This window comes from Eleginops maclovinus, chromosome 16 (genome assembly GCF_036324505.1).
Source record: "Eleginops maclovinus isolate JMC-PN-2008 ecotype Puerto Natales chromosome 16, JC_Emac_rtc_rv5, whole genome shotgun sequence".
Taxonomy (NCBI): domain Eukaryota; kingdom Metazoa; phylum Chordata; class Actinopteri; order Perciformes; family Eleginopidae; genus Eleginops; species Eleginops maclovinus.
The window spans coordinates 11,736,470-11,763,271 of NC_086364.1; the positions used below are offsets into that span (position 1 = coordinate 11,736,470).

The 26,802-nt window shown below is 38.5% G+C and overlaps 4 protein-coding genes across 7 annotated transcripts in view; 2 read left to right on the forward strand and 2 right to left on the reverse strand.

The window, feature by feature from the left end:
• Positions 1–4,175, forward strand: part of hsd17b14 (hydroxysteroid (17-beta) dehydrogenase 14) — a 38,453-nt gene extending 34,278 nt beyond the window's left edge. Inside the window, exons 12-18 of the mRNA XM_063903779.1 lie at positions 271–368; positions 738–804; positions 900–991; positions 1,495–1,599; positions 1,704–1,771; positions 2,683–2,779; positions 3,698–4,175. Coding sequence (XP_063759849.1) covers positions 271–368; positions 738–804; positions 900–991; positions 1,495–1,599; positions 1,704–1,771; positions 2,683–2,779; positions 3,698–3,844 — 674 coding nt within the window. The 3' untranslated portion in view covers positions 3,845–4,175. The remainder of the gene's footprint in view (positions 1–270; positions 369–737; positions 805–899; positions 992–1,494; positions 1,600–1,703; positions 1,772–2,682; positions 2,780–3,697) is intronic.
• A 357-nt stretch (positions 4,176–4,532) lies between these two features.
• On the forward strand, positions 4,533–15,564 carry bcat2 (branched chain amino-acid transaminase 2, mitochondrial). The gene is made up of 11 exons (XM_063904115.1): positions 4,533–4,850; positions 6,205–6,276; positions 6,773–6,973; positions 7,847–7,957; positions 9,541–9,660; positions 9,847–10,010; positions 12,235–12,377; positions 12,498–12,583; positions 12,760–12,900; positions 13,698–13,772; positions 14,115–15,564. Exons 1-11 carry the CDS (start codon positions 4,833–4,835, stop codon positions 14,154–14,156), a joined length of 1,173 nt encoding a protein of 390 aa, XP_063760185.1. The 5' UTR covers positions 4,533–4,832; the 3' UTR covers positions 14,157–15,564.
• Positions 15,565–17,671: 2,107 nt separating this feature from the next.
• On the reverse strand, positions 17,672–22,790 carry ifi35 (interferon-induced protein 35). 4 transcript variants are annotated; one of them, XM_063903328.1, is made up of 10 exons: positions 22,695–22,790; positions 22,341–22,399; positions 21,754–21,804; positions 20,949–21,107; positions 19,956–20,072; positions 19,735–19,879; positions 19,351–19,460; positions 19,074–19,257; positions 18,604–18,710; positions 17,672–18,493 (listed from the first exon to the last, which is right to left on the reverse strand). In XM_063903328.1, exons 2-10 carry the CDS (start codon positions 22,353–22,355, stop codon positions 18,281–18,283), a joined length of 1,101 nt encoding a protein of 366 aa, XP_063759398.1. In that variant the 5' UTR covers positions 22,356–22,399; positions 22,695–22,790; the 3' UTR covers positions 17,672–18,280. The 4 variants fall into 4 exon arrangements, with proteins under 4 accessions (XP_063759398.1, XP_063759400.1, XP_063759401.1 ...); XM_063903330.1 differs by having other exon boundaries at positions 22,341–22,367; positions 22,695–22,789; XM_063903331.1 differs by lacking the exon at positions 22,341–22,399 and having other exon boundaries at positions 22,695–22,782.
• An 881-nt stretch (positions 22,791–23,671) lies between these two features.
• Positions 23,672–26,581, reverse strand: rpl27 (ribosomal protein L27). Its single transcript, XM_063903332.1, has 5 exons — positions 26,463–26,581; positions 25,845–25,927; positions 24,971–25,140; positions 24,085–24,195; positions 23,672–23,757 (listed from the first exon to the last, which is right to left on the reverse strand). Exons 2-5 carry the CDS (start codon positions 25,923–25,925, stop codon positions 23,709–23,711), a joined length of 411 nt encoding a protein of 136 aa, XP_063759402.1. The 5' UTR covers positions 25,926–25,927; positions 26,463–26,581; the 3' UTR covers positions 23,672–23,708.
• Between the last annotated feature and the right edge of the window lie 221 nt (positions 26,582–26,802).

Below are 26,802 nucleotides of genomic sequence, written 5' to 3' on the forward strand. Positions count from 1 at the left end.
TGTTAGGCACTTTATAGTCTACGCTACTAGTCTACTACTAATGTATTAGAGTAAAATACCACCATATTTCTCCCTCAGAAATGTAGTGGAGTAGAAGTATAAACTACCAATATATGAAAATACCCAAAGACAAGCACCCAGACTTGAGTACAGCACCGAAAGTAAAAGTACTGAGTTACTTTCCACCACTGGTTATAACTAAATTACAGGAGTTCTTCTGAAAGACATTAAACCCTTAAATGTTAATATTTGTTAACTATTATCAAACAGGTGCAGTAGGTGAGGCTCTGGAGGCTGAGTTAAACAAAGCAGGGCCAGGCTTATGCAAATTTGTCTCATGTGACATCTCCAAAGAGGATGACATCAAGGTAATGTGTAACTATAGTGTTATTGTTCTGATTATACTACAATCAGATTTACAATTCTCTTTTTGAAATGACACACTTGATCACAAGCCCTTTATATGTGTCTTGTGTATTATAACAAGAACAAACATCTCAAACATACAGATGTCCACCGGCATATTTATTTATTCTTTCCAAGATGCCAATGTTTGTATTTTTCACTGGTTAAAAATAGCTTGCATTCCGTTGTACGTATGTAGAACTAATTTGACCCGTCCACCCAGTTCTATGTTCAAGTATGGGTTTGCCCTAAAGGGTGAGGGTGTTTCTGTGTTTTATGAAGGACTGGTTGATTGTTCAAATAAACCCTTGAAACTTTTCTTTTCACCACAGAGATTGATTGCAGTCACGGTGGAGCATTATGGACAGGTTGACTGCCTGGTCAACAATGCAGGGTGGCGTAAGTCTCACATTCCCTTCTTGCCTCCAGCAGATGTGATGATGAAGATGCTTCTTACGGAAGATAGTTAGTTTATGTTTATTTCACCTCTTCAGACCCCCCTCACAAACCCACTGATGACACCACAGCAGAAGAGTTCAGGGATCTGTTGAATCTGAACCTCATCAGCTACTTCTTGGCTTCAAAAGTAATGTTTCTAGAACTTCTTAAAATCATTGGTTATAACTTTCCTCCATAAATGCTGACCTCTATGGAAGCATAAAAATGGCTGTATGGATTATTTTTATAATGTCAAAATAGTGACAGAAAACCGAGTAAGATAGTTTCTTTTTTGAAAAGAAAGAAAAGACTACTTTATTATTTCCACTAGAACATAATAACAGTGGCAGCTAAAGGTAATGAAAGGATAATAAGCAAACAACTTTATAGTAGGGAGAATTTATTCTGTAGATGTGAAATGTTGTACAGTTGTAGCCAAGAAAACCCTAGTGAGGTGGACAGAATGCAAGTCCTGCAAAATGAAATGCATTTATTTTGTAATGGTGTTGTGCGTTTATGGACCAGATAACTGAAAGATGTTGCTCCTGAGGTGAAGCCTTATAAAAGGATCAACTTTAGGACCCTTCTTTATTCCACTGACTGGCTATAAGTGATTTTTTGAAGTGATTGGAAGTCTCACTCTCTCTTCAGTATGTGCTGCCGTACCTACGACAACGACGGGGAAACATCATAAATGTCTCCAGTCTAGTGGCAACCATCGGTCAGAAAAATGCTGCACCATATGTTGCCACCAAGGTGAGTTCATCTTTCAGGCAACAGGTGTCCTTATTTTTGTTATAAATAAATTACAAATCTCAGCTGAAGATAAATAATGTTAAATGTGATCTATATTCCACAAGGGGGCGATAATCTCCATGACAAAGGCAATGGCTGTGGATGAGAGTCGCTACAATGTGAGAGTGAACTGGTGAGTCAAACTGCAATGTTACTCAGATGAACTAATCTTGGGAAAAAACAGTGTGATTACATGACCTCATGTCTGTTTTAAACGGTCTCTCATAGTGTTGTAAATAGTTTTAATCTAATACATCTTTATGTTAATTAAAGTACCAATACAAAAATGGGAGAATACTACATAATTAGCCATAGCCATGCAATTAAAATCCTACTTTATAAGAGTTCCAAAGCATTATCAGCCACATTTATTTAAAATATCAAAATAAAAATGTACTTTTTCTGCAGTAAAATGACTGTGACTGATATTATATGTGACATTATTAGATTGTTAATACCGATATATCAGTGTGTAATCAGCCTCTCCTGAGCTACATTTATTTGCTTATTTACAGGTATGTATTAGTTTATTCCAGTTTTTCCCAAACCCCCTCCAAAGTGTCACCAGATAAATCTGATGGGTTGTGAGCTATGGGGGAAAAACATGTTTTCCAGCTTTATTTAGAATCAAATTTCCTATTTTTTAGAAATAAGCCGCAACAAGTCCCAAATGTTATGCGTTTCGTCTGAAGACCATTTAAATCAGACAAATGCAGTCAAATAAAAGTACAACATTTCTCTATGAAATAGCACAAAATGAAAACACTCACACAAGGTAGAAGAACTTCAAATTTGTACTTTAGTAAACTACTTTATTTCTTTCAAATATCGTAAAGATTATAAATTCCCATACTTCAACTCACTGATGTTGTTAAATAAGTTGTGTTTATATAAACCATCCTCTTATATGTTAACATAAAGCATGTCCTTTTCTGGAGTAACTACATTTTATAAAGTATCTGTTCAGTATCTGAAAATATTTTCCTGACTGCAGAGCAAACAGCACCCTCTGTTGTCAATGATACTGTCTGCCGTTTATTGCAGCATCTCCCCAGGTAATGTGCTGACACCTCTGTGGGAAGAACTAGCAGGGCAGACACCAGATGCTGCAGCAACCATTAAAATGGGAGAAAATGCTCAGGCAAGTTCTCACAGAAGGCTTACAGGGGTGAAAATGATCTTAATGAAGTGAGAGGTTTGGAAATTACATAAAACCTTTGAAAACAGAAGGAAGACTTTAATTCTGAAAAGTTCTGTGAACTCTAGTTAAATTTAAATATTATAATTAGTTCCAATATGTATTGTTTTTCTGCAGCATTCAACACATAAGTTCTGAGATAAGAAAAGGCATCACAATAATATTGAAGAAAAGCCCCCCTCAGTGCTTTTCAGCTGCAGAGAAACTTTTGGTTTCTGCTGAGCGTGAGCAGCAGCTAAGAAGACTTACTGAGGGTTTCAATCATTATGAGGTTCCTACAGTTTATAAGACGTTGTGTTAATGGTGCATATTGCCACCCACTGTGGTCGCCCCATTGTGTTGTAAATATGAACTCCCTGAAACCTGCATCCAAACAGTAAGAGTTTCCTAAACAGGTTGTTCTTTTGCTATGCAAATTAGATTTGTTTTTCATCCCAGTCCCTGGAGGAATTTCAGGCTAACGAGGTGAAACAATAAAAGGGAAATTCCAGACTGTGCTTCCTAAAGAAGAGTTAGTATACTAGTATAGTTTACCATATTTCTATGCTATGACATCTGTATGTCTCGATACGCTGTACTTTCCCATTCTCAAGTCATTTATTACAGTGGAAATAGAGGTGGAGGATGACAAATTGTTGACTGAGTTCACCTTGTTAATCCGCTCTTAGAGAACAAAACAATCAGGATTTTGTCAATTCCTGTAAGCAATATCTATGTAATACTAAGCAAATACACAAGGCTGCTTTTACAGTAAAATAACACTAAGCAAGAAGCATCAACTGCAAGAAAAGGGAAGGATGCAACCTCAAACCGCTGGAAAGAGAACAAGAATGATCACTGACACGTGGTCTTATCTTACAGCTGATGGGTCGCATGGGGACTGAGGCTGAGTGTGGACTGGCTGCCTTGTATCTGGCTGCAGATGCTACGTTTTGCACCGGGATCGACTTGCTACTCAGCGGGGGAGCTGAACTCGACTACGGCTCCAAGAGTAATTTTTCTTCCTGACTGTCGCCTTGTGGTTGTAGTAAAGATGCTTGAACAGATTGTTGAATGCAGATTTTGCATTATCATTCAATATTTTTTATGTCTCTTGTGTTGCTTCAGCCAAGCTATTTTTTAAATGTAAAAATCAACCATTGGATTAGAATCAGGGTAATTCAGCTTCACATAATATAGACAAACAAATCACATTTTAAACCTTTTCAATCAAACCTCTTTGCAGGTTTTTAAAAGTTTTAAATATTATTGTATTTTTTGTATTTATGGCACTTCAAGTAAATGAATTACACTGTTAAAATGTCTATCAATGAAAAAATAAATATACCCAATGCTTCAAGCTTTTTAGATGGTGGTGTTTGTATGTTCAAGTGTGCTGGTGAGATGATGTTCATTCAATCAAGTAAAAAGTGACATTTCATGTATTAAGTCGACCAAAATGCCTGAATGAGATCAGTCTGCTTTACGTCTTGGTATCCTGGACAACTGTGCTGTGAAACAAGACCAGCTGCACCTCCCCAGCGAGTGACCAATCAGCATCGACCGGTGTGACCTCGAATAACCTCCCCCTATGAGCCTGCTGCTCTCCGCAAATCAGATGTTATACTTCTGTCACGCCCTCAATGACTTCATGAATGAAAATCGGTCCTTATAGCTAGAAAATTGTATAATTAAACTGATTTTATGTCTCTTTCCCCCCTCTTTCACTATTGTGTCTTCCTGCAGAACAGTACACGTGGTGTTTGATTAGTAACCCAGAAAGGTCAGGCTAAAAAAAAATAAAAAAACGAGTCACAAACCCTTCAAAAAGTGTATTTAGTGTCTGTGTTAAAGGACTATAACGAGGGACATTTTATGCCAGGGAGGTTTCTGGTTTCAACTTCCAACAACTCAGCCGGACAGCATCTCGTATTTCAAAGCGGAACTCAAGTTGACTTTGGGTGGTTGTTTCCACACGAACAAATAATCGCGCTTTTCACATCGTTAGGTAGCGGAGATGGCAGCCCTACGAACGGTGAGTTTATCGACCGTCTGTGTGCAGTTTATTATCTGTTTACATGAACGTCTGGGTAAATCATTAATTTATTGAGCGATAAGGAAGCCGATAATGACAGAGAAAGATAACCAGACCTTTAAATAGAATGCTTTGCACGGACTGATGCTATGTCCCGCCTGCACGGATGGTGGCAAAACAATGCAGTATGGAAAGGTCAATACACCAAACTCCATGAAAAAAGGGTGGAAACTACAAATGCATTGTTGATCAGCAAAAAGATAATCTTTTCCTAAAACACAATTTAAGGTCTTCTGTTCATCTTTTTTGTTCAATGTATCGAATTCGGCTGGCACCCGGTCAACCAAAGCAATATTTTGTGCACATTTGGGAAGTAAAAATTGTACATGGTTGGTTGATGCTGGTAGTCAAGCCAGAAAGAGGATTGTTGGATAGTTATTATGTCAAGTTGAAAAAAAGGTATTCTTCTGATGTTTGGGATCACGATTCAGTAATTTGTAAGCAACGACAGAATCTAGTTTTCTTTGAATGGTCAAATTACTAAGTTTACCTAAGGGTAGAAGGGTGCATACATAGTTTACGCAATTGTTATTGGCTCTGATATGCACAAATAAGAAACCAGCACTTGATTTCCATTTAACCTTAGTTGCTCTAAATTGAGAAGCGAAGAGATCAGTCATAAATCCGATTTCATACGTGCATGTTACAAAGTAAACAGCAGAAATTGCACAAATCTATGATTGAAATAAAGACAGAACTTGCATCATCCATTCAACAAAGAGCACACACATGGGATCCTGCTCCCAGTTCGCTGTAATTCGTTGGAATTTCCCAAGGATCAATTATTTGGTTCCCTGGACCACTGCCGTACAAATGAGCATATGACAAAGTGAAATGATCAGCACTGTATTGTGAATTTACTGTTAAAGATCCCCTTGTATACGAAATGACTAAAAGCACAACCAAAAAGAACATTATTGTTAGTGGCTTTTTTGGACCTTTTTCCAACCATACATACTCTCCAAACTAGTTTCTCACCTTGCATTCATCACAATGCATGTATCATAGTCTACATACGTGTCTGATTCTAATTGCAGCACAGCACTTAGCACTGGCTGGCTTCTGCAGGCGTGTAGCTGCAAGCAAAACCATTGGTGCTATATCACACACCCACAATTACACAATGTCAGACATGATGACCTTGTGTACTGCATAAGCTGATTGGATTGTGGTTATTTGAAAAGATGATAGATCTATGAAGTATTGCAACAAGGTGTTTGGTCAAACCTTTTGGCTTGTGATCGCTGCGATTGTGTGTAAATAGTAACATGTTTTTGTGGTGTTTATTTTGCAGGCACTTCATGGACGACTTCTTCAGACCCTCCCCCTCTCCTTTGGCTCACTGCGGTTTGCCAGCTCCTTTAAGGTAATGAAAGAAAGGTTATTTTCGACAGGTCAAGGCCTGTCCCATCTCCAAACAGCTGGATCTACGCCTGTCTTGCTTGTTAATGTCTGACAGAGTACACAGTTTTTCTCATTATAAAAAGAAGGAAGTGATCTTACTCAAAAAATAAACCTAACCCCAAATTGCCCCATAGGCATCTCTACAGTATTGGAGTAAGTCTATATTAACTTGCCTGAAACTTAACGTTTCCTTTCCCCTTTGTCTTTCCCTCACTGTCTGCCTGTTGTATTAATTTAATTCAGTTTAATTTATCTTCATTAATTGTGTCTAATTGAACAGATACTTCAGCATCTCAACTGACTTTTTATAACGCTCCACTAATTGTTCTTTAAAGCATCCTCTGTCAATTATGTTGATTTAAAAACAATCACTGTATTCGTCGCCCGCTCTGCTCTTGTTCCGTCCACTTCTTCCTTTTCTCCGCCATGTCCGGCTTGCTTCTCTGTCACCACATCAGGCAGCAGATCTCGTCATTGAACGCAATGCAGCATGTAAGCAGAAGCCCGACCCCTCCACCTTGGTGTTCGGAAAACAGTTCTCCGACCACATGTTGACCATCAACTGGTCGGAGAAGGGCGGCTGGCAGGCTCCTCAAATCAAACCTTTCCAGAACCTATCGCTGCACCCGGCCAGCTCCTCCCTGCATTACTCCATAGAAGTAAGTATACACTAAAATAGATTTTTTCACATATCTGCTAATGGATGATATTTTGTACATATGTATTGTTTGTAATTATCTTTTCTTTCTCAGGTTACCATGAATGTTGAGTTAGGTTTGTAACTAAGCACAAAAGTTCTGATTTATGTAGCTTCAGATTTAGCATTGACATTCCTATAGCAAATCTGCATCAAATGTTGCGCATTCAGCTTATTTTTTCTCTTTTCTTGAATGTCTATTGATTTATTTGAACCTGATATTTCTGCAGATAAAGATAAGGAAGCATTTATGTATTAATTATTATACTATTTGTAAAATGAAGTTCCAGTGGTTGCTTTGAATTTGAAAGAATTGCTACTGACTTGTGTGATTCAAACATTTTCAATCCACTCCAGATAATCAAAAAGTCATATTTTATTTAAAGTACAACAAAAATGTAATCATTTCCAAGATTCACAAAATGTTTTAGTTTTCAAAATATTTTTGTTTCATTCAATATTTGTTGGCGTTTAACCTTTCAGTAACAACTTTTTGACTGAGGTAAGAAGAAAACACCCAAAGGGACTCATGAACCTGTACAATATAAATTACATATAATCACATGATGTCATTGCAGACATTCAAAGCTTCTTTAAAAAACCTCAGCAGCTTTTAATGTTACAATAGATACAGTCTTATCTTCAGCCATTTAGTTGCAGGGAAAGCTAGAAAGTTTGCCTAAAAACAAATGAAGTGAGACCATAAATTGTTGCAAGAATAAAATAGAAAAAGACATTTTCATTGTTTGCTGTTTTCAACAAGAAACCCTCTTCATATCAGTTTGAGATCAACTGTCTGATACAAAGAGTGTTGTGTGTTTCTGTGTCTCTCCAGTTGTTTGAAGGCATGAAGGCTTTCCGTGGAGTTGACAACCACGTCCGGCTGTTCAGACCCATGCTAAACATGGAGAGGATGCATCGGAGCTCTGAAAGAAGCTGCCTTCCTGTAAGTTTTTACCCAAGAAGAAGAAGAAGGATACCCTTAATCGTCCCACAGAGGGGAAATTTTACATTCTGCATTTGGCCCATCCCTACTATTAGGAGCAGTGGGTTGCCATATGTACGCCGACTTTCGGGGACTTGAACTGGTGAGTAGCTGTTGTGCCCAACAGCTACTTGCATCTCTGGGTCTGAATGTGCCTTAAATACTTCAGATTCTTTACAGGCTGAGGTCCTGCAGCATTAACCGTCTGCTTTGTTATGATGCTTGGCAGCACGCCCAGCTTTGGTCTACTACCAATAACAACAGGATCATAACGAGTTAAAACTTCATCCAGAGTTCAAGACAAAATGGAAACTATGTAACATGATAACCCTCTGCGATACAGTCTGAATACTGTCTTTGCTTCATGCTACAAGAAAGAAAACATTGGATATTTAGAGAACAGTTTAGAGACGCACTGTAAAACTACATAACCTCAAAAGCAACAGCCAACCTTGTTGCTTTTAGTCAACTTTATGAAAGTTTGCTTACGCAGTGTTTTAATGTATACAACCTTATCTGGAAAAGAAAGGGTCATCAATATAAGGAAATAATTACATATTACATCGGCAAAAAATGTAATTCATCGGCAAAAAAGAACCCAAGTTCATTTAAAAATATCAAGTGTTTATTTTCCTTTTGTGTCATCATAATGAAGCTATATACACTGCCCGTGCAAAAAAAAGGTCACAAGCCTGTGGGGGCAGTGCTATGATCTGGGGTTGCTGCAGTTGGTCTGGTCTAGGTTCAGCAACGTTGTGTGCCCAAAGAATGAGGTCAGCTGACCACCTGAATATACTGAATGACCAGGTTATTCCATCAATGGATGTTTTCTTCCCTGATGGCACGGGCCTGTTCCAAGATGACAATGCCAGGATCCGTCGGGATCAAATTGTGAAAGAGTAGATCAGGGAGCACGAGACATCATTTTCACACATGGATTGGCCACCACAGAGTCCAGACCTGAACCCGATTGAGAATCTACGGGATGTGCTGGAGAAGACTTTGCGCAGTGATCCAAATCTCCCGTCATCAATACCAGATCTTGGCGAAAAATTAATGCAAGACAGAAATAAATGTTGTGACATTGTAGAAGCTTGTGGAAACGATGCCACGGCGAATGCGTGCCGTAATCAAAGCTAAAGGCATTCGAATTACTAGTGTGTCCTTTTTTTTGGCTGGGCAGTGTATCTTTTAAATGTAAATAACAAGATGAATAGCTGACTGTCTGTCAGAAACACAAATAGAGAAAGATACATTTTGTAAAAGTAGTAAAATAGAAAAGTAATGTGTATTTGAAATAGAAAGACAACATAAAACAGTAAACTGTATGTTTATAGTTCTTCTCTCAAAAGTTGAACAGCCTCACCTAAGGATCACATTCTACAAACAAACCACTTTTACCTCGTGTTTCATATCAATGCCTTCGCTGGGCACACATTTGACACATTTAGAGGAATTAACCTGTTTTCAAGGCACAACAGCCCAACCTTTACATGGAATAGTATTTTTTGACAGTTAATGTCCTTTTCTTCTTCCATCTGTAGTTATTTGATAAAGGTGAACTGCTGGAGTGCATCAAGAAGCTGGTGGAGGTAGACCAGGAGTGGGTTCCCTTCTCCCAGGACGCTAGCCTCTACATCAGACCCACCTTCATAGGAATTGAAGTGAGCTTTCACCGAGAAGCTAATTGTATTCATGAAACCTGTGCAGGATCCCACCTTGTATGAAGTGATTAAATAGCTGGTGTTAATTGTTTGGATTATAAGCTTGTATATTATTCCTACTTTTGTACCAACTGACTCCCTGCCCCTAAATACCCTTCTTCTCCTCTTCTTCACCCCCCACTCCAGCCCTCTCTCGGCGTGTCTCGGCCAGGAGAAGCTATGCTCTTTGTCATCGTTGGCCCAGTGGGACCTTACTTCGCCACGGGGTCTTTCAACCCTGTGTCTCTGCTGGCGGACCCTTCATTTGTCAGGGCCTGGCAGGGAGGCGTTGGTGCCTATAAGATGGGAGGGTGAGTTTGTCATCATGGCATATTTAAACTGCCCCTTAGTGACTGATTATGTACCCCCTGACAGGGACCTGCTTGTGCTTTATAAAGCTGTCCTAACTGGGTCATGTCTCTAAAGAGCTTTACACCTTAGCTGTGTTTTTATCAGCACTGGATCTGGACAACTATTATTTTCCCCGGGGCTCATGAAGCTTTGCTACAGGGGCAACTTCTAGGGGAAATTTGTGCCAAGAAAAAAGAGGTGGTGGAACAAAAGACCTTGTTTAGGACAGATCTTTTGTATCCTCATAGCAGGGCAAGGTCGCAGATGCTTAAGACAAGTCAACATTTCTTGTGATAGATCAGTGTTATGACAAGCCAGTTCTTATTAACCAGTCAAACACAGGTGGATCACTGGAGAAGGGCCAACATGAATGTTAATAAAGCTGTTCTTCTGCTATGAGGATTCTGAACGCTGCTGAGCAAGTCTGCTGCGCTGCGTCTTTAAAAAAAAATAGAAAGTACACCTAAAAACATATGAACTTCACAGCCAGTTTCCTGCTGTGCAATATTTGTAATGTTACTCATTGAATGTTTTTCAAAGGTGTGTTCCTCCAGCTCCTGTAATCTCCACCCATTCCATACAGCCTTTAATCACAGGCCCGCTTCCACTCGATCCTGCTCAGCTACAGCGTGATCACATAACACCACTGAACTGCCACTCAATTCCCTAAACCTCCAAAATCTGCTCTCAATTCAGCTATCGAGTCGGATTAAGCCGCAGCAGTCACAAGACTGCAGGGCCGATAGTCAGAATCAACGCTCTCTTTCTAATTATGTTACCATGTTTATTGAATCGGTGTTTGTGTGTTTGAAAGGGTCACATATAGACCATGTACAGATTCTTAGTTTACTGAGTGGTTTTGCTTTTATCAGTCACGTTTACCATCATTAAATGTCAAATTGATTGAAAATAAGTTGGAAAATAAAACACTCTTGACAATAATAGTTCAAATAGGATTGCATAAAACCCATGAAATTGATACAATAAGATGGAAATAAAACCCACTGAACAATAATAAATATGAACAAAGTCATAACATATAATCGGTACCTCGATTTGTAGTTAGCTGCAATATTTGCAACAAACTGCCAATAAAGCTAATTAAGCTCAATTAATTTTTGAGACAGAAACAGAGAGTTTAAAAGGAGTTATAGCAATATATTTTCGGTGAATAGTAATTATACAATTTGATAAGGATCACTACAGAGTTTGTTATCTTCTTTTTAATGGCAATATGACACTAAATAACAGGAAACCTACTCTATGTGTATCCTGGTACAGCTTTTCTTGCTCCTATTAACCCAAAATGTCTGCTTATTCCATCACATCTGTGATATCATAGTATTGGTGGATGGTCTCAGGACAAGTTGACAAGAAGCGAGTCGAGGTTTGGGAAACGGAAGAGACATTTTTCTCCGGAGTGTGTGGAGCTAAAACTATCCCAGTGGATTTGGTAAATATTGAACCAACTCCACTGGGATACTGAAAGCTATTTATATTTCTGTGCTAACACGTAAACTATAATAACTTTACAAGGTTATTTGCACTGAAACCCATTTGGCTAAAAAAATTATAAGCGCAGCCTCAACATTGACACTTGGAAAGAAATTCTAGATTTCCACAGCCAAGCATGACTCATCACTTCAGTCTTAACTGTGTGTTGCATTGTTCATTTTTTATTACACTTCTGACTGTACAAGAATATAAGGTTTCCAAAACTCAAAGCAGTGTTTCAGGTTTCTCAGGTGGTTCTTTACTTTCACCTAGAAGAAGATGAATTGGTTCTTTGTTATTCGTACAAGGAAACTCTTTTTATTTTAACAGAAATGTTCCACTAAGTCCTCTGTTGTTCACATAGATGAGATATTTTCCCCCAATATGCTTCCTTCTCAGTGCAAAGAAAACCAACCTAGATTTGCTTTCATAACGCAGAAAAACAAAACACTTTTGTCTCAATTTATTTGAAACACTCGGGTGTACATAAAAACCTATTTGGGAACAGGTGAGGAGATGAAAAACTCTGATATTCTCTGTAATTAAATAAAAATGTAATATTTGTATAATAGATAAAAGCCTACAGGAAAGCATGTCTAAATATCCAAGCCTCTGGTATTTGGACATGTGTCCCCTCTTTCCCAGCTGCTCTCTTGACACTTTGTCTTGTGGTTTGTTTTAACCCCCCAGTAACTACGGCCCTACAATAGCTGTGCAGAACGAGGCAGTGAAGCGGGGCTGTCAGCAGGTTCTGTGGCTGTACGGAGAGCAGGAGGAGATCACAGAGGTCGGCACCATGAACCTCTTCATCTACTGGACCAATGAGAACGGAGGTCAGACTCTCTTCTGTCTTGACTCTGAAAATGTTTTTCCTGAGGTTTCCTGTCAATGACTGCATTTTGTAGAAATATTCAAACACCTTGTTAATTTAACAAAGAAAAAACTGTCTGCAGAGAAAGAGTTGTTCACCCCTCCTCTGGATGGCATCATCCTCCCAGGAGTGACCAGACAGTCGCTCCTGGACCTGTCCAGAAGCTGGGTAAGACCGCCATAGAGGAGACTGAGCTCTCACATAGACTCAACAGCACAGATGTTTCATTTTCACATTCATATTGTTTTTCACTCTACTCCTCAAACTGTCATAAAATGCAACCACATCTTTATGCCCCAAACACGATTAAAACTAAAATATTGATAAATAACTTTCTGTGTCAGGGTGAGTTTAAGGTGGCCGAGCGCACGATGAGCATGCCGGAGCTGCTGGGGGCTCTGGATTCTGGGAGGATCCTGGAGGTGTTCGGTGCGGGTACAGCCTGCGTTGTGTGTCCCGTGGGCAGCCTCCTCTACAAAGGAAAGGTAGGAGCTCTCCTGCAGTGCTTGCTTTCTCATGTCCTGAAAAAAAATTCCTTCTTTTTAAGAATAGCTCATTTGATCCCGTGAGTTGGCATATAAGTAAAACTACTCATTGTGCAGTAAAATGATCCCTGTTAGTGTTTACTATTATACATAATGTTTTTGGAATAGTAAAACTGTATGTTGCATTTTACTGCTGTTGAAATGTTGTGTTAATCTGTTCTCATTTATATACTGTCAGGTTTGATCCCCAGCAATGCATCATATTCTATAGATCATCATATATCTTTAATGATGCTGTCAACCAAATACTGTATCTCTAAAAAGTACACTTTTTATAGGCTCTGAAATACATCCCGGTTTTTAGCCTTTTTTGATGAACCTTTTTTTAAGGGTGATCCAAAAGGTGTTAGGGTGGTTTTTTTACCATAAAATGTTAATTCACACATCCTTCTGTTTATTAAAGATTTATAATCACAACATCGGAAGATAAATGGTGTTCTTTGCACAGAAAGGGGAATCAGAAACTGTAATCTGAACAGTAGCTAAAGCTCTCAAACATAAGCTGTGGATACACTGTACCTCTTAGATGGAATGTTATTTAGGTTTAATGTTTCATAAATTGGAAAAACTTAGTAAAGTTAAAGTGCATTGAATTTGTACTTAACTACAATACTTGACTAATTGACAGAGTGACGCCCTACCACTGGCAGCTGATGATTAAGAATGAAACGCACTGATTGTTGATCATTCTGGGTAGCAGTGCAGGCTGAAGGACTAAGTGTTTCTTTCTCCCTCAGACATACCAGATCCCGACTATGCAGAATGGTCCGGACCTGGCCAAGAGGTTCCACAAAGAGCTTACTGACATTCAGGTGAGTGCACTACAGTTTGTAAAAGCTCCTTTAAGCTGTTGCAGTTAAACTTAAATATTGGCGGCTCCAAGTGGCAACAAAAGGGAACTACTGTAAGAAAGATATCCGCCTTCAGTTTTTCAACTCAGCTTATGCTGAAGAATGCTGACAGATTATGAAAGTGTAAGGTCCAAATTTCTCACTTCATTTTGGGGTGTATATTTCAATTCAGGTAGACATGTATTGACTTAAATCAGGACTGCAATAACACACATGGTCTATTAATGTGCCTTTATTTCCCTTTTTATTATTTATTTATTAATATTAATTTTTTGTCCTTTTTTTCTCCCTCACTTTTCTCAGTATGGTCGCAAATTAAGTGAGTGGGCCCCAGTGGTTCTTTAAATGGCCGTATTGCACATGCCAATTGTATCAATAGTCCCATTTTCCAGTTTGGACAACCACCAGCCCTCCCCCTCTCAACCCACTATTGCACTCCTGCATACCGACCGACCAAGGAGACAGATTCCTCTCTGTCGGGCTTCGTAGGCATCTGTTACAACATCTCTTGCTTTGGAAAGCAATATTAACAATATGCAATGTTTGGACTCGAACACACTCTGATTATTGGGTGTATATGAAGCAGTAAAAACGGCTTTCAATGGAAGAGAAAATCATACAAGAAAACCAATGCAGTCAATTTTAAAAACTGATGTACAGTATATTAGACTAACTCAAGCATATTCAAAATTCTAATCTATTCGGGTCAGTTTTATTCAAAATACACTCCACACACACATATATACTTGAACTGGTTAATTGTGTTAAATAGCACAAACATTTATTTTATCACATTTTTTAAACCTGGTATTAAAAAAAGGCACAAACTGACATATTTCAGGCATAGAAGGTGAAATATTTGCATTATTAAAGCAGCTAAATATTTGCTGTGTAGTACGGCTCGGCAGCACTTTGCCCGTACGAGCTGTTTCTCATTAACAAAAGTAATAACTCTAACCTTCACAACAGGAAAACCTTATATAAACAATAACCTGTATTACTTTCAACCACCTGTGGTGTGTTCTCCAAAACCTTTAACTGTTACGTGTGAGTAGTACCTGTAAATGCATCATAGGATAATGTTGTGTTACGGTTGTGTACATAATGAAATGAGAGAGTCACGCTGTTAGTTTTTATGGGGCCACGTCACTTTGACACCAGAGTTTGCACTGACCTTGTTAAATGTCGGGTTTGTATTTTAAACCTGGTTTGACTCAGCTTTTAGGAACGGTTTTTATGTTTGATGGTTTTTTTTTTGTGAGGAAGACTACTGCACGAAAACTAAACAAAGAGATTAAAAGGTCTAACAATAGGAGGACGAGCTGTAGAAGAGAAAGACTGTTACACGCTGGCAGTTACTCCTGCACTAGACTGTGTGTAATTATTATGAAAACAATGTAACAAAGTGTGTTATTTTAGAGGTTTTTAAATTATATTTTTCCTTTTCTCATGTGAAATTAGGTATACTGTCTTCCAAAGTACTTGACCAGTGTTTTCTGTATCCTCGGGCTCATGTCCCTCCATCTCTGGTTTTCCTTACTTTGAATGTATTTTTATTTTTACACACATACTGTCCCTCTCTTCTGTCTAAGTGCCTGACCTTAGCCTGGTGGATCTTCAGCTGCTGTTTTTACTTTTCGAGTTTGTGCACTAGGGGATGTAGCTGGATTCTTTTTCAGTTTAGTTGTTTCTAAATGTACTGTTACTTTTAATCGGCTGTAATGTTTTTACAATAAACCTGATCTGAGTTCAATCTCTCTTTGTACTTTAATTCTCAACACTTTTGAGGGACTTTAATTGACATCCGTGGTAACTTACTTTATGATGGTTTCAATTACAAGAACACATCATCTGGATTTTTTTTTGTTTAGGCCACCTGTGGAAAACCATCGGATCGAAATAGGTTGTTTTGATGAGCTATATCAATTTTTATCCCGCCCCCAAATCATTTTGCTGACTCAAAGGAAACTCTATCAAACTAGTATTGATTTAAGGAGTGGCTTTTATCTGTGTTTGCAAAAAGACACTAAGGCTTAACACAAAAATCCATTCCTTACTTTCACTTTCCAGTTTAACATCAGAACTTTTTCAGCTGAGATTATAATATTTTAGGACTACTAAAGTTAGCTTTAGAGTACATATTTAACATTTACTTTGTAAACAGTGCTGTCGTTCTCCCAGGGTTTTACTTATGGAATATCAATAAATTACTTACTAACTTACCAATATCAGTGAAAGTTCTGCTTAAAAAATATAAGTGTGTATTATGAGGTACACTTATTTGATAATAGTTTTACTGAATTAATACTTTTTTTCAGCTTTTTGTTTCAATAGCATCCATGTCATGTGAACCAGTGAATCATAATAGAAACCAGGTTGTATTACTACCCTGGACCCAAAAGTGTGGTAGTACAGTGCTGCAGTGATTTTGAGGTTTGTGTTAACCCTTGCAAAGAACAAGCTGTCTCTCTGTGTGGTGCTAAACACACAAGAAAGATGATTTCGATGATTTTATCTCCCACCTGGACCGGAGGAACACTTGTGTGAGAATGCTGTTCGTTGACTACGATTCAGCATTCAACACCATTGTGCCCTCCAAGATCATCATTAAGCTCAGGGACCTCGGGCTCCACAGCGCCCTCTGTGACTGGATCCTGAGCTTCCTGACGGGCAGATCCCAGGCAGTGTGGATGGGGAACATCACATCCTCCACCTTGACCCTCAACACCGGAGCCCCTCAGGGTTGTGTGCTCAGCCCTCTCCTCTACTCCCTGTTCACACACGACTGCGTGGCCACACACAGCTCCAACACCATCATCAAGTTTGCTGACGACACGACCGTCATCGGCCGGATCACAGGCGGCGAAGAGACGGCGTACAGAGAGGAGGTCAGAGCCCTGACATCTTGGTGCCAGGACAACAACCTCCATCTCAACGTCAGCAAAACAAAGGAGCTGATTGTGGACTACAGGAACAGGCAGAGAGAGGCACACACACCCATCTCCATTGACGGGACTCCTGTGGAGAGAGTCAGCAGCTTCAGGTTCCTCGGGGTAAACATCAGTGAGGACCTGACATGGACACATCACACCAGGGTCATATCCAAGACGGCTCGACAGCGGCTCTTCTTCCTCCGCAGGCTGCGGAAGTTCAACATGGACTCCAGGATATTCTGCAACTTCTACAGGAGCACCATTGAGAGTATCCTGACTGGCTGCATCACGGCCTGGTATGGCAGTTGCACCGCCCTCAACCGTAAGACTCTACAGAGGGTGGTGAAAACTGCTCAGCACATCACCAGGACGGAGCTGCCATCCATGGAGGACCTCTACACCCAGCGGTGTAAGAAGAAGGCCAGTAGGATATTAAAGGACCCCCATCACCCCAGCAATTGTTCTGTCTGCTGCCGTCTGGCAGACGGTACCGCAGCATCCGGACCAAGACCACCAAACTCAGGGACAGTTTTATACCACAGGCTATAAGACTGCTGAACTCCTGAGCTCTGTGAATGTCTACTCACATCTGTTTAGTGTACATATATCTATATATTATACATATCTGCCATAAATATCTGTTTATATGTAATATATGCATCTGTCTATACCTCCTCATACAACAGTGTAAAGTATTTAAATTACTGTACAGTATATTTAAATACTTCCAATGTATTCTACATATGTATATTTTGACATCTTTACATCTTTAGTGTTGTTATTGTATATATTTTCTTGTCTAATTTTTGCACTATTTTATTTATCTTATTTGCACCATGTATGTTGAGTTGTTGGAGGAGCATGGGATATAAGATTTTCATTGCCAACATATACGCTGTATCTGCTGTGCACATGACCAATAAAACCTTTGAACCTTTGAAGAGCTTTATTTATAGCAATGTAGAGAAAATACAAACATGTCATTTAATTATGTGTCTCGATTTGATTTTCCATGACTCAAAACAAACAAAGTTAGAAAATATCACACCAGACGTTTTACATGTTTATGTGATAAACTGTTAAAGGCACAGATTCCTCTTTGATTGATGGGGTTATCAGCTAATGAGGAATCAATAACACTGTATTGTTCAATGCTACTTTTTATATATATATTACTAGAAAAAAAAACAGTTCAATAAATAAGAGAGTTGTGTCATTTAGGAGTCGCAAAGAGTTTATTCTAGAAACATCATAAAAACACCCTCAGAACCTCGTGCTTAATTATATTGTCATTCTCAAAAGATGTGAAAAACAAAAAAGAGAAATTAACAGATTCTCGGACATTATATATTTTTCTAAAACAGTGGTGATAACAGTGGAGACTCAGATCCAGTAGTATGACTTTCGTATTACTACTTTCAATTACTTTAGAGAGAGAATAGCAGTAGTTGAGCTATAGTAGGTTATTCAGGATGTGGCCGTGTAATAATCCTTCAGGGTGTTCTTGTCTCGATAATGACTCATTGACTCCTACATTTATTCTGTCTTCTTATCTTCATTTTTGGGGGCTTTCTGAAACACGGCAGAGGTGTGCTGACCCAGCGGGTTGTAGAGGAAGGCTTCAACCTCTCCCCCGCCATGGGAGCTTTTCTGAAAATGGATTTCCAGCACATCCTGCAGAGTCTCCTGCTCCATGACGGGGGCGATTCCTGTCAGCAGCAGTGTTCGCCGGCAAGCTTTCATCGTTGTCTGGAAGGGAAAGGGGAAACATTGTGCCAATATTTCAACAAGTTTGATAGAAAGTGGCATCAAACGGAGTGGAAAGAGTGGAAAGCTTATTTTCATTAAGAAAAGCTCACCTTTAAGTTTGTAATCTTTCCGTTGAGAAAGGGAGTCACCCTAACTCTGTGCATCTTCTCCTGCAGCTTCACTTCATGGTACTCTTCTTCTATCAAACATTTGGCAACTGAGGGTAAAAACAAATTCATTAGCTCATATTCAATATTCAGTATTTCTTAAATGACACGCCTTGTGTGATCTTGTATCCTAAAACTGCACAAATAATGTACAAAGAACCTAATAATTTGCCTCAAAGGTTTGAAATTAGAGAAACACTAACAATTTAGGGGAATAAATGCTTTTAAAAATATAAGATATAAAAACTATATGTCAAAAGGGTTAACACTAATCTGACATTTTAGAAATACAGTATTTGTATAACATGAAAAACATTTACCTCTAAAATGAATTTCCTGTAAGTAACATTCAGCTGAAACTATGTCCCACCATAAGATCAGTATTATATTATAAAGAACAGAAGCTTGCTCACTGTCATTCCTCACAAAGCTGAGGGCCACAGTCCCAGAGTCGGGCAGCATTTCACACTTCTCCACTTCTCCACCTCCGTGTTTACTCTTGGAGAAGTGGATCTCCAGCTTGTTCAGCATTGGATCAGTGTCCATCTTGGGCAGGTTGGAGATTAATATGTGCTGGGAACTCACTTTAGAGTCTATCTATAGGACGGAGAGGTGGTCACATATCATTCACAGGAAATTAATATGAATACTGATCAGACTCAAACATTTTTTAGAGGCCCTTTCTTGTACCTCCACCAGTGTGGGCAGCATCAGATAAACTTGCCGGGCCTCCACAGTGATGCTGATGTCTTGCCCCAGCTTCACCTGATGCTTCTTCATTTTCAGGATATTATTGGCCACTGATGACAGATAAATGTAGAGTTTTATCAGCACTACCAGTTGAGCATTATGAAACATGACTGTTTTTCCCTTTCAGATAATTTACTGGGATAAAGGTTTGAATATACGGATTTGTTTGTTTGTGAGTATATTTCAAATAAGCTCACACCAAATGTTCCAAATGTAGTAATTCAGACTTGCCAATATTATTTGGGTTTTAGGAATAATCTATGAACCTGTGTACATCACAAATATGTGTGTGAATCAACGGCAGCAGCGAGCTGACAAACTCACCTACTTCCTCCTCAAATGTAATCAGTGCCGTTCCGCCGTCCATCGGGTAAACTAAATGCGGCTCCATATCAAAAGCTTGTCCGTCAGTGTCCTTTCCTGTCAAGCCAGTGAAGACAACATTCCTCTCAGGTACAGCAGAGAACACCTGAAATCAAAAGGTGCAGGATTACAGGACGTGTGATGGACTGACTGCAGGCGGCGTGTTGACCTAATGAACGTACGTCATTCTGCTGTTTCAGATAGTGGGTTTGTGCTTCTTCCTCCTTAACGGCTTCCTCCACTTTCTGGATCTGTTCCATTAGTTCTTTCTCCTCCTGCCTCACCCGCTTTAGCTTATCCTGCAAAAAAGAAAGACTTCAGCTACAACACAAAACTGAGGAAAGCAAAAATACTACATCTGATCAGTGGTAGACCATTTAAAAATGACTATTGGGCAAGCATAGGCTTTTTGAAAGCGTTGATTTTATTATTGTTTATTATTTTGCTATATTGTCTTTAGTATTCATCTATATTCACTGAAATGATACTGCTTTTCTTTTTTTAAATTCTTAACCACATTCAAATAGGACTTAAAACTTCTAAATAAAGCTCAAAGACAAACATATCTATTAACAATGGATTCAAGTTCCAGAAATAAAAAGAAGAGCATCTCTGAAGGTGATCAAATCATGCTGATTCTTTACATGTCTGCACGGCTTTGTGGCGGTGGTGGCAAAGTCCGCAGGGGCTTGGCCTGGGAACTGGAAGGTCACCAGTTCAAGTTCTTTTTTTTTCTTCGCAGTTGGTTGAAAGCTGTTGATCACTTCTGATGAGTATCACATGTTTTACCTTTAACAGCTGATGGGAAAACATCTGGGTCAGGGCCAAAAGTTTAGCTCTATTAAAAGTTCAACCACCAGAGTGCAGTGAAGCACAAGTTAGATTTTGGAAAAAGTTTTCAGATCCCCCAGTTTTCTTACCTGATCAGATTTAGACCACATTAACATAATTAAAATGATCATTTGTGACTGTTCCTGTTGAGTTAATTGTTGTCCACTGCAAGTTTCAAGTCTCCTCATCACACTTGTCTTAGAGTCATTTTGAGCAATCATTGGCTTGTTGTACGAAAATATTCCACACAAAGCTTTAGCTGAGATTTAAGGTGAGCAACTTCAACCCAAAAGTTCATGGACATGATCCTGCACACTGAAGCTCAAGCATCAAAGCATGGATACCTTTTCATTTTCAATCTGCGTTTTGTATGAGCGTTGGTCCTCTTTCATTTTTTGGGTCAGCTTTATAGAGCGCTGCTTAAACTGCTCATTCATGTCCTGCTGTTGATTCCTGCAGGTGGCCAGCTCCTCCTGCTCCAGGATCAGCTGGTCATGTTTTTTCTGTGGACACACAAGCTGCTTTCACTAATGTCTTAGGTTTCTGTTTTTTTTATTCCATGTACAAGCAACATATGTGTTTAACTAATGTAGGTGGAGTCATGTGCAACCTCTTATACAAATTTAGAGTCTTTGGACAAACACATTTTCAGCGCTACACAAACCCTCTGTATTTTCCTCTTTAAGTTCCGCTTCATTTAGAGGGAATTTTATTTTCTGGATTCATTTAAGGCATTAACGTATCCTGTTCTTCTAATCTCAGGTTTTTTCAAGCACTTTCTGAAGGCTTAATTATGCCAATTTGGAAAGACAATGTGCAGCGGTAGTCACAAGGAAATAATTATTTTTACTTCAATCTTAGAGATTTTATTTCTTTGGAAATTAAAGGAACATAAATAATATTCAATATAAGTTGTGTCTCACAGAGTTGAAGAAGTTTAATCATGAAAATAATTATGGTATGTGTGGCACACAGTAACAACCTGTCTGACCTGCCTGCTTAGCTAGATGAACATTCTGCCCGTACACTCATTTGGGTTTGTTGTTACATTCATTATGATAAGTATATCATCTTCGGGGTGGTCTTTGCATAATTTTATGCATTTAACAACAACAGGGTAAAGAAAAATCTATTTTTGAATAAGTGCACCTTGTAGATGTTGATTAAAGCGTTGATGCTCTGCAAGGTTTCCTCGGATGGCTGTGGGTAAAGTGGTGGTAAGCACAGATTACAATACAAAATACACATGTATATATATATTATAGAAATGTATTGTAATGTATACAGTTAAATATTCAAAAATGTAAATGAATAAAACTAAATATAATTAATTAATTAATGATGACGTAAATGTATGATACTTTTTTTTTTTTACCAATCCCTTAGTTAAATTCACAATCTACCCAGCTGTATAAATCACTAATCACGATTCAATATTATCTCTAATGAAGTGGACAATTCTACTTAATGTCTACTTTGTTGCTTATACTTTTGTACCTTTTTATTTTACATCGAATGCAGAACTTTTACTTGTTCTGCTATATAGTATTTCTTCTGTCACTTTGGTAAAAGATCTGATTACTTCTTTAAACTCAGAAAACAAGCGTGTGATAAAACGACAAACCATAGAGAAAGGGTATTAACCAGGAAAAATACATATACATTAAGTATTCTGTGTATTATTTATTTTTAACCGCATTTTGATGAGAGGAAACAACAAGAACAGGCCGTCTTACCTCATCGGAAGACATAGCGAAAGTGATCTGACAAAATAATCAAATCTCGTTTTTCGGTGCTGTCAGAGAGAGTCAGTGTATGAAACGAACATATTATCAAATGTGTAACAAACACTGCGTGTCAAAAAGTTAAAAAAAAAAACAACAACAAGTGAAACCATAAACAAAGACACTGAAGGCCCTACTTTTAAGATAAACAAACCGCAGTTTTAACATTTCTGAAACACATAGGTGAGAATAACTTCGAATACGTCACTTTCAGCGCGACTTAAACATATGAAAACGTTGTGTGCCGATTTGTTGAAGTAAATGTGAGTAAATCAAGTTATTAAACGCTGTAATATAAGAGCTTACCTGCTGTCGACGATGTGTGTTCTGTGAAGAAGTCACTCTTTCGGTTTCATTTTCCCAGCGGAGAGGAGTCTTGTCCTTCCATTAGGGGCGCTGCCTCCGTAATGTGCTACTGGAGTATTACTGCAGCGTTGTATTACAACCACGACACTGGACCAGTAGGGGGACCTCTTTTAATTTGAGTGTTTTTCTCTATTTTATACAAGAATTGTATTGAAAGTCCAGATATTCTTTTTGAAAAGTCTCATTTTTTTCAACAGTTTCCACGTCATATGACAAAGCTATTCAAGATCAGTGCAGCTGTAATATAAACCCGGCGAATAGACCATATTTTCAATCCTCATATTTTATTGAAAATATTTTTCTACTGAAACATTGTCTCAATAGCTGCAATGTAATGTGATCAACTGCCTCACATCAAAACAGAATTATAAAATAGGTTCTTATTGGATTTTGGTGTTATTTTCCAGTATATAATAAATACTTAATTCAAAATGTAGCCTTTTCTAAAGACATTTCTGCTTTTAGTCAATCATCTCCAACTCATTTGACCAACCGACCCCAAATCAATGTAGTTATGTGAAGAACAGTCATGATTTATAGAGGGAAATAACACACTTTACTTCACATTGAGACCGTAGTTACGTTCAAAGCTAGTGGTGGAAGCATTTAAGTCTTCTTACTACAGTGCATAATCCTATAACATGTTCTTGCTAAAATAAAAAGTACAGATGTAAGCTTCAAAATGTAAAAGTACTCATTATCCAGACTTGTTGTAATGCCTTTGAAGCATTATGGATTCATCCCTTTAATGTTGAAACTGGTCAATGTGGTGCAAATCAAATACACTAATGTACAATTAGTTATTCCTTTCCATAAAGCATTAATATGAATCCAAAAAGGAACTTGTGTTGTTGAATGTAGTGCAGTAAAAACAAAACTTCTTCGAACATGTATGTTACAGAAATACAGAGACAAAATCCATTTTTAAACATTTATTTGTGAAAGCAAGTGAAGTTAGAATCTGAGCTTCTGGAAGAACCACTTGTTCTTGCCCGTCTTGTACCTAAAACAGAAGAGAAAAAAACATTAGCACATTTTCACAGAGCTGACGGGAGACACTTTTGATACATCTGCAAACCACACCACTTCAAGTTAAGGCAACAACTCCAACGACTAGTACATCTGTTCCTGAGGAACCACAGGGCAGTGACTGGTTTGCCTTTTGGTTAAATTACTAACGAATAGCATCAATATTTATTGCACTTAAATTATTAAGTCACAAAAGACATGTTTTTTTGAGTGAAGGGATTTCTCTGAATATAAATATAACTGAACATGTGGATTTGATGCATACTGCACTTTGGGATCCAAGCGATTTACACAAACTCACCTCTCCTCAAACTTGACCTTGGCCTCCCGCCTGGCTTTGCGCTTGAGGGCAGGATCCCTGAAGACATCCTTGTTAACAACAGTTTTGTCCAGAGGAATATCCACGGAGTATCTGAAGGAAACAGAACAATGATTATCGTTTTTTTCAGATCTTCCACTTATCCAGGATTGTTTATTCATAACTTTGTCACTGCTCAGATTCTCATTGAGTGTGGTATGACAAGGCATGCAATGACACAAAGCAGCTCATCAAATCTGTATGAGTATTTCAGCACAACTCTAGTAACTAAAGACACTTGGAATTTATGCAGCTTTCTATACAGTCTGAATTTAGGCACATCTAAACATTCGATTGAGCTCTGAAATAGCTACACAAATCAAGACTAGATTTTCTTTTCTTCCAAAAACACAATTAAAAATGACTTTGAATACACGAGTTTGTTAATTTCAATCTTACCTTCATAACATACCAATATCTGTTAATATAATACAGCTAACTGAGCCTGCCTCTGGGGAATATCCAAAACAGTGAATCAGAAGAACACTAAATGACAAGGTATTCATGTTTAAATAGCGCAAGGTTTGACTAAGACAGAAATGTATGAACTAGGGTCTAAAGTATCGAAGAGGCAAACTATGTTTAACGAAATTAAGCTTGGTAGTTGTAGTTCGTACCATTGAGTTCATTTTTAAGCACAACTGCTTTTCTTTTACACAGGCTTAATTTACGTAATAACTAATTGAAGTGCACCTATCAATTCTGCAAGACCCATTGCATTGTCACCCTCACTGCCACACTGGAGAATAAAAACCTAACCTATGCTCATGAGTGTCAATAAATGATCCAATAGAATTTCCAATCACAAAAAATCAGCAAAGTCTCTGACCTGGTGGGCATGAGGTGGTTGTAGTTGAACACCTTGACGAAGGCCTTGATCTTGGACCTCTTGGCGATCTTCTTCTTGCCCATGGTTGTTGTCACCTTACGGGGATAGCGGTCGATGCCTGCGACCAGAGCGTGGCTGTAAGGACGGTCTGTTGTGCCATCATCAATGTTCTGCAGGGACAGTTAAAAAAAAGGGACTGGTGTCAAGACAGATAATAATTATAAAATATGAACTTAAAACGTACAACATACGTTACTCAAATGTAACAGTTCTGATACACCGCTTGTTACCAGTCAGTGACATGCAGATCCTCCATGCAAAGCCAGCCACCAACAACTCATTAATACTTTGTTCATTGATCGATCAATACAAAAAACAGGCCTCACTTTTAGTCTACCAGGACTTTAAAAAAGGAGCCAAAAATGAAGATTTGGTTGCAAGAAAAAACACCATTTGTATGGACATACGTGAATTTGAAATAATGGTCTTGCCTAAAAACGGGCACAACCTAAGTTGCTGGTGAACAGTGTTGTGCTGCCTGTACATACATCAATAGTTAAAAACAAGAAGCTGCAATGTAAACAAACATGCAACAACAATGTACAGAAAACTGTAAAAACAACACTATAGAGCCCAATTATTAACAGTAACACAGTAGTTCAATGAATCAGAAGGTGTCATAAGACTATTGTTGATTTATAAAGGATAAGAAAGCATGCTGAAAAAGAGGTTGAAACTATTAGAGATGAACATGAGAACCAGTTCCGTGAATGAACTATTAACAGGCCTTCGTGGAACGTGCACATTATATTAAGAGAAAGCTGTTTTTGCATTTCAAAAGCTGCAGACACCATCCAGCAGAGCCAGGTTTTACCTTGACGATGACAGCTTTGCGCCCGGCGTAGCGTCCAGCTAGGACCATCACCACCTTCCCAGGCTTCATAAACTTGCCCATTCCTGTAACAAAAAGAAGTCATTGTCAAACCCCTGAATTACAACAGTTTATTAAATAATTGGGGAGATATGCTTGATTAACAACTAAAATGTTGAAAGTTAGAGAGATTTCCAGTTTCCGACTGGCTGTTGCTGCCTGATTAGCTGGCTAGGTTAGTGTTAGCATCTGGCTGTGTTTAACAACCGTTAACATTATTTCCAGAAGTGTAAACAGTGAAGTCTTACAGACTGTAGTGGTATGATAGCCGCAACAGGAGTTATATCGATACAGCCTAATATATTACAGTCTAATCGCTATAAGAATGTGCTCCTTGAACAGGCGGTTCAGGTAAAAACTGCCATGTTGAAATGGGTGCTAACGGAGACGAAGCGTTGCACTAAAGAGTATTTTTCTCCATTAGTCCATAACAAAAACACGGAAATAACGGAATCACCTTGGTTAAATGTATAATTGTCTTAAGTGTTGTACGATAAAAACGATTAATTTGCCCAGATTTGAGCGATGATTGCAGATTGTTTCAAGGGAAATTTCACTCACTGATGCTGTTGTACGGCCACCGCTAACAGGAAAGGAAGCGGAAAAGGTTTTTTTGACCTTTGACGGCTCGGATCGACCTACGTCACTTCCGAGAGTTTGTGTTTGGTATTTGTCTCTGAAAGTAAATGCACGACACATAGCTTATTGTGCTCAAATGTCATTTTAGCATTTTATACATACAATTAAAATATTTTAAAAAATCAGTGTATGTGTTTACAACAGGAACACATATAGATCAAGGAGGAAGGATCAACTATTTTAAATGCTTTAAAAGCAGTGGTTGAATGTAACTTAGTACATTCACTCAAGTACTTTACTTATGTTTGAATTACTTTTACTT

Excerpts from the sequence above, each read along its gene's own strand:
- ifi35 (XM_063903327.1), bottom strand. The coding sequence starts at position 21,852 with ATGTGTATTTTGTATTGTAATCTGTGCTTACCACCACTTTACCCACAG. Across the intron at positions 20,073-20,948 it reads CGCAGATTGAAAATGAAAAG|GATAAGCTAAAGCGGGTGAG; the intron begins GTATCCATGCTT and ends TCTTTTTTGCAG. Across the intron at positions 18,711-19,073 it reads CAGCTTTGTGAGGAATGACA|TTGCCAAATGTTTGATAGAA; the intron begins GTGAGCAAGCTT and ends TTTTACCCTCAG.
- bcat2 (XM_063904115.1), top strand. Across the intron at positions 9,661-9,846 it reads CCACCTTCATAGGAATTGAA|CCCTCTCTCGGCGTGTCTCG; the intron begins GTGAGCTTTCAC and ends CCCCCACTCCAG. Across the intron at positions 10,011-12,234 it reads GGTGCCTATAAGATGGGAGG|TAACTACGGCCCTACAATAG; the intron begins GTGAGTTTGTCA and ends TTAACCCCCCAG.
- rpl27 (XM_063903332.1), bottom strand. The coding sequence starts at position 25,925 with ATGGGCAAGTTTATGAAGCCTGGGAAGGTGGTGATGGTCCTAGCTGGA. Across the intron at positions 25,141-25,844 it reads GCAAAGCTGTCATCGTCAAG|AACATTGATGATGGCACAAC; the intron begins GTAAAACCTGGC and ends CTGTCCCTGCAG. Across the intron at positions 24,196-24,970 it reads AACCACCTCATGCCCACCAG|ATACTCCGTGGATATTCCTC; the intron begins GTCAGAGACTTT and ends TGTTTCCTTCAG.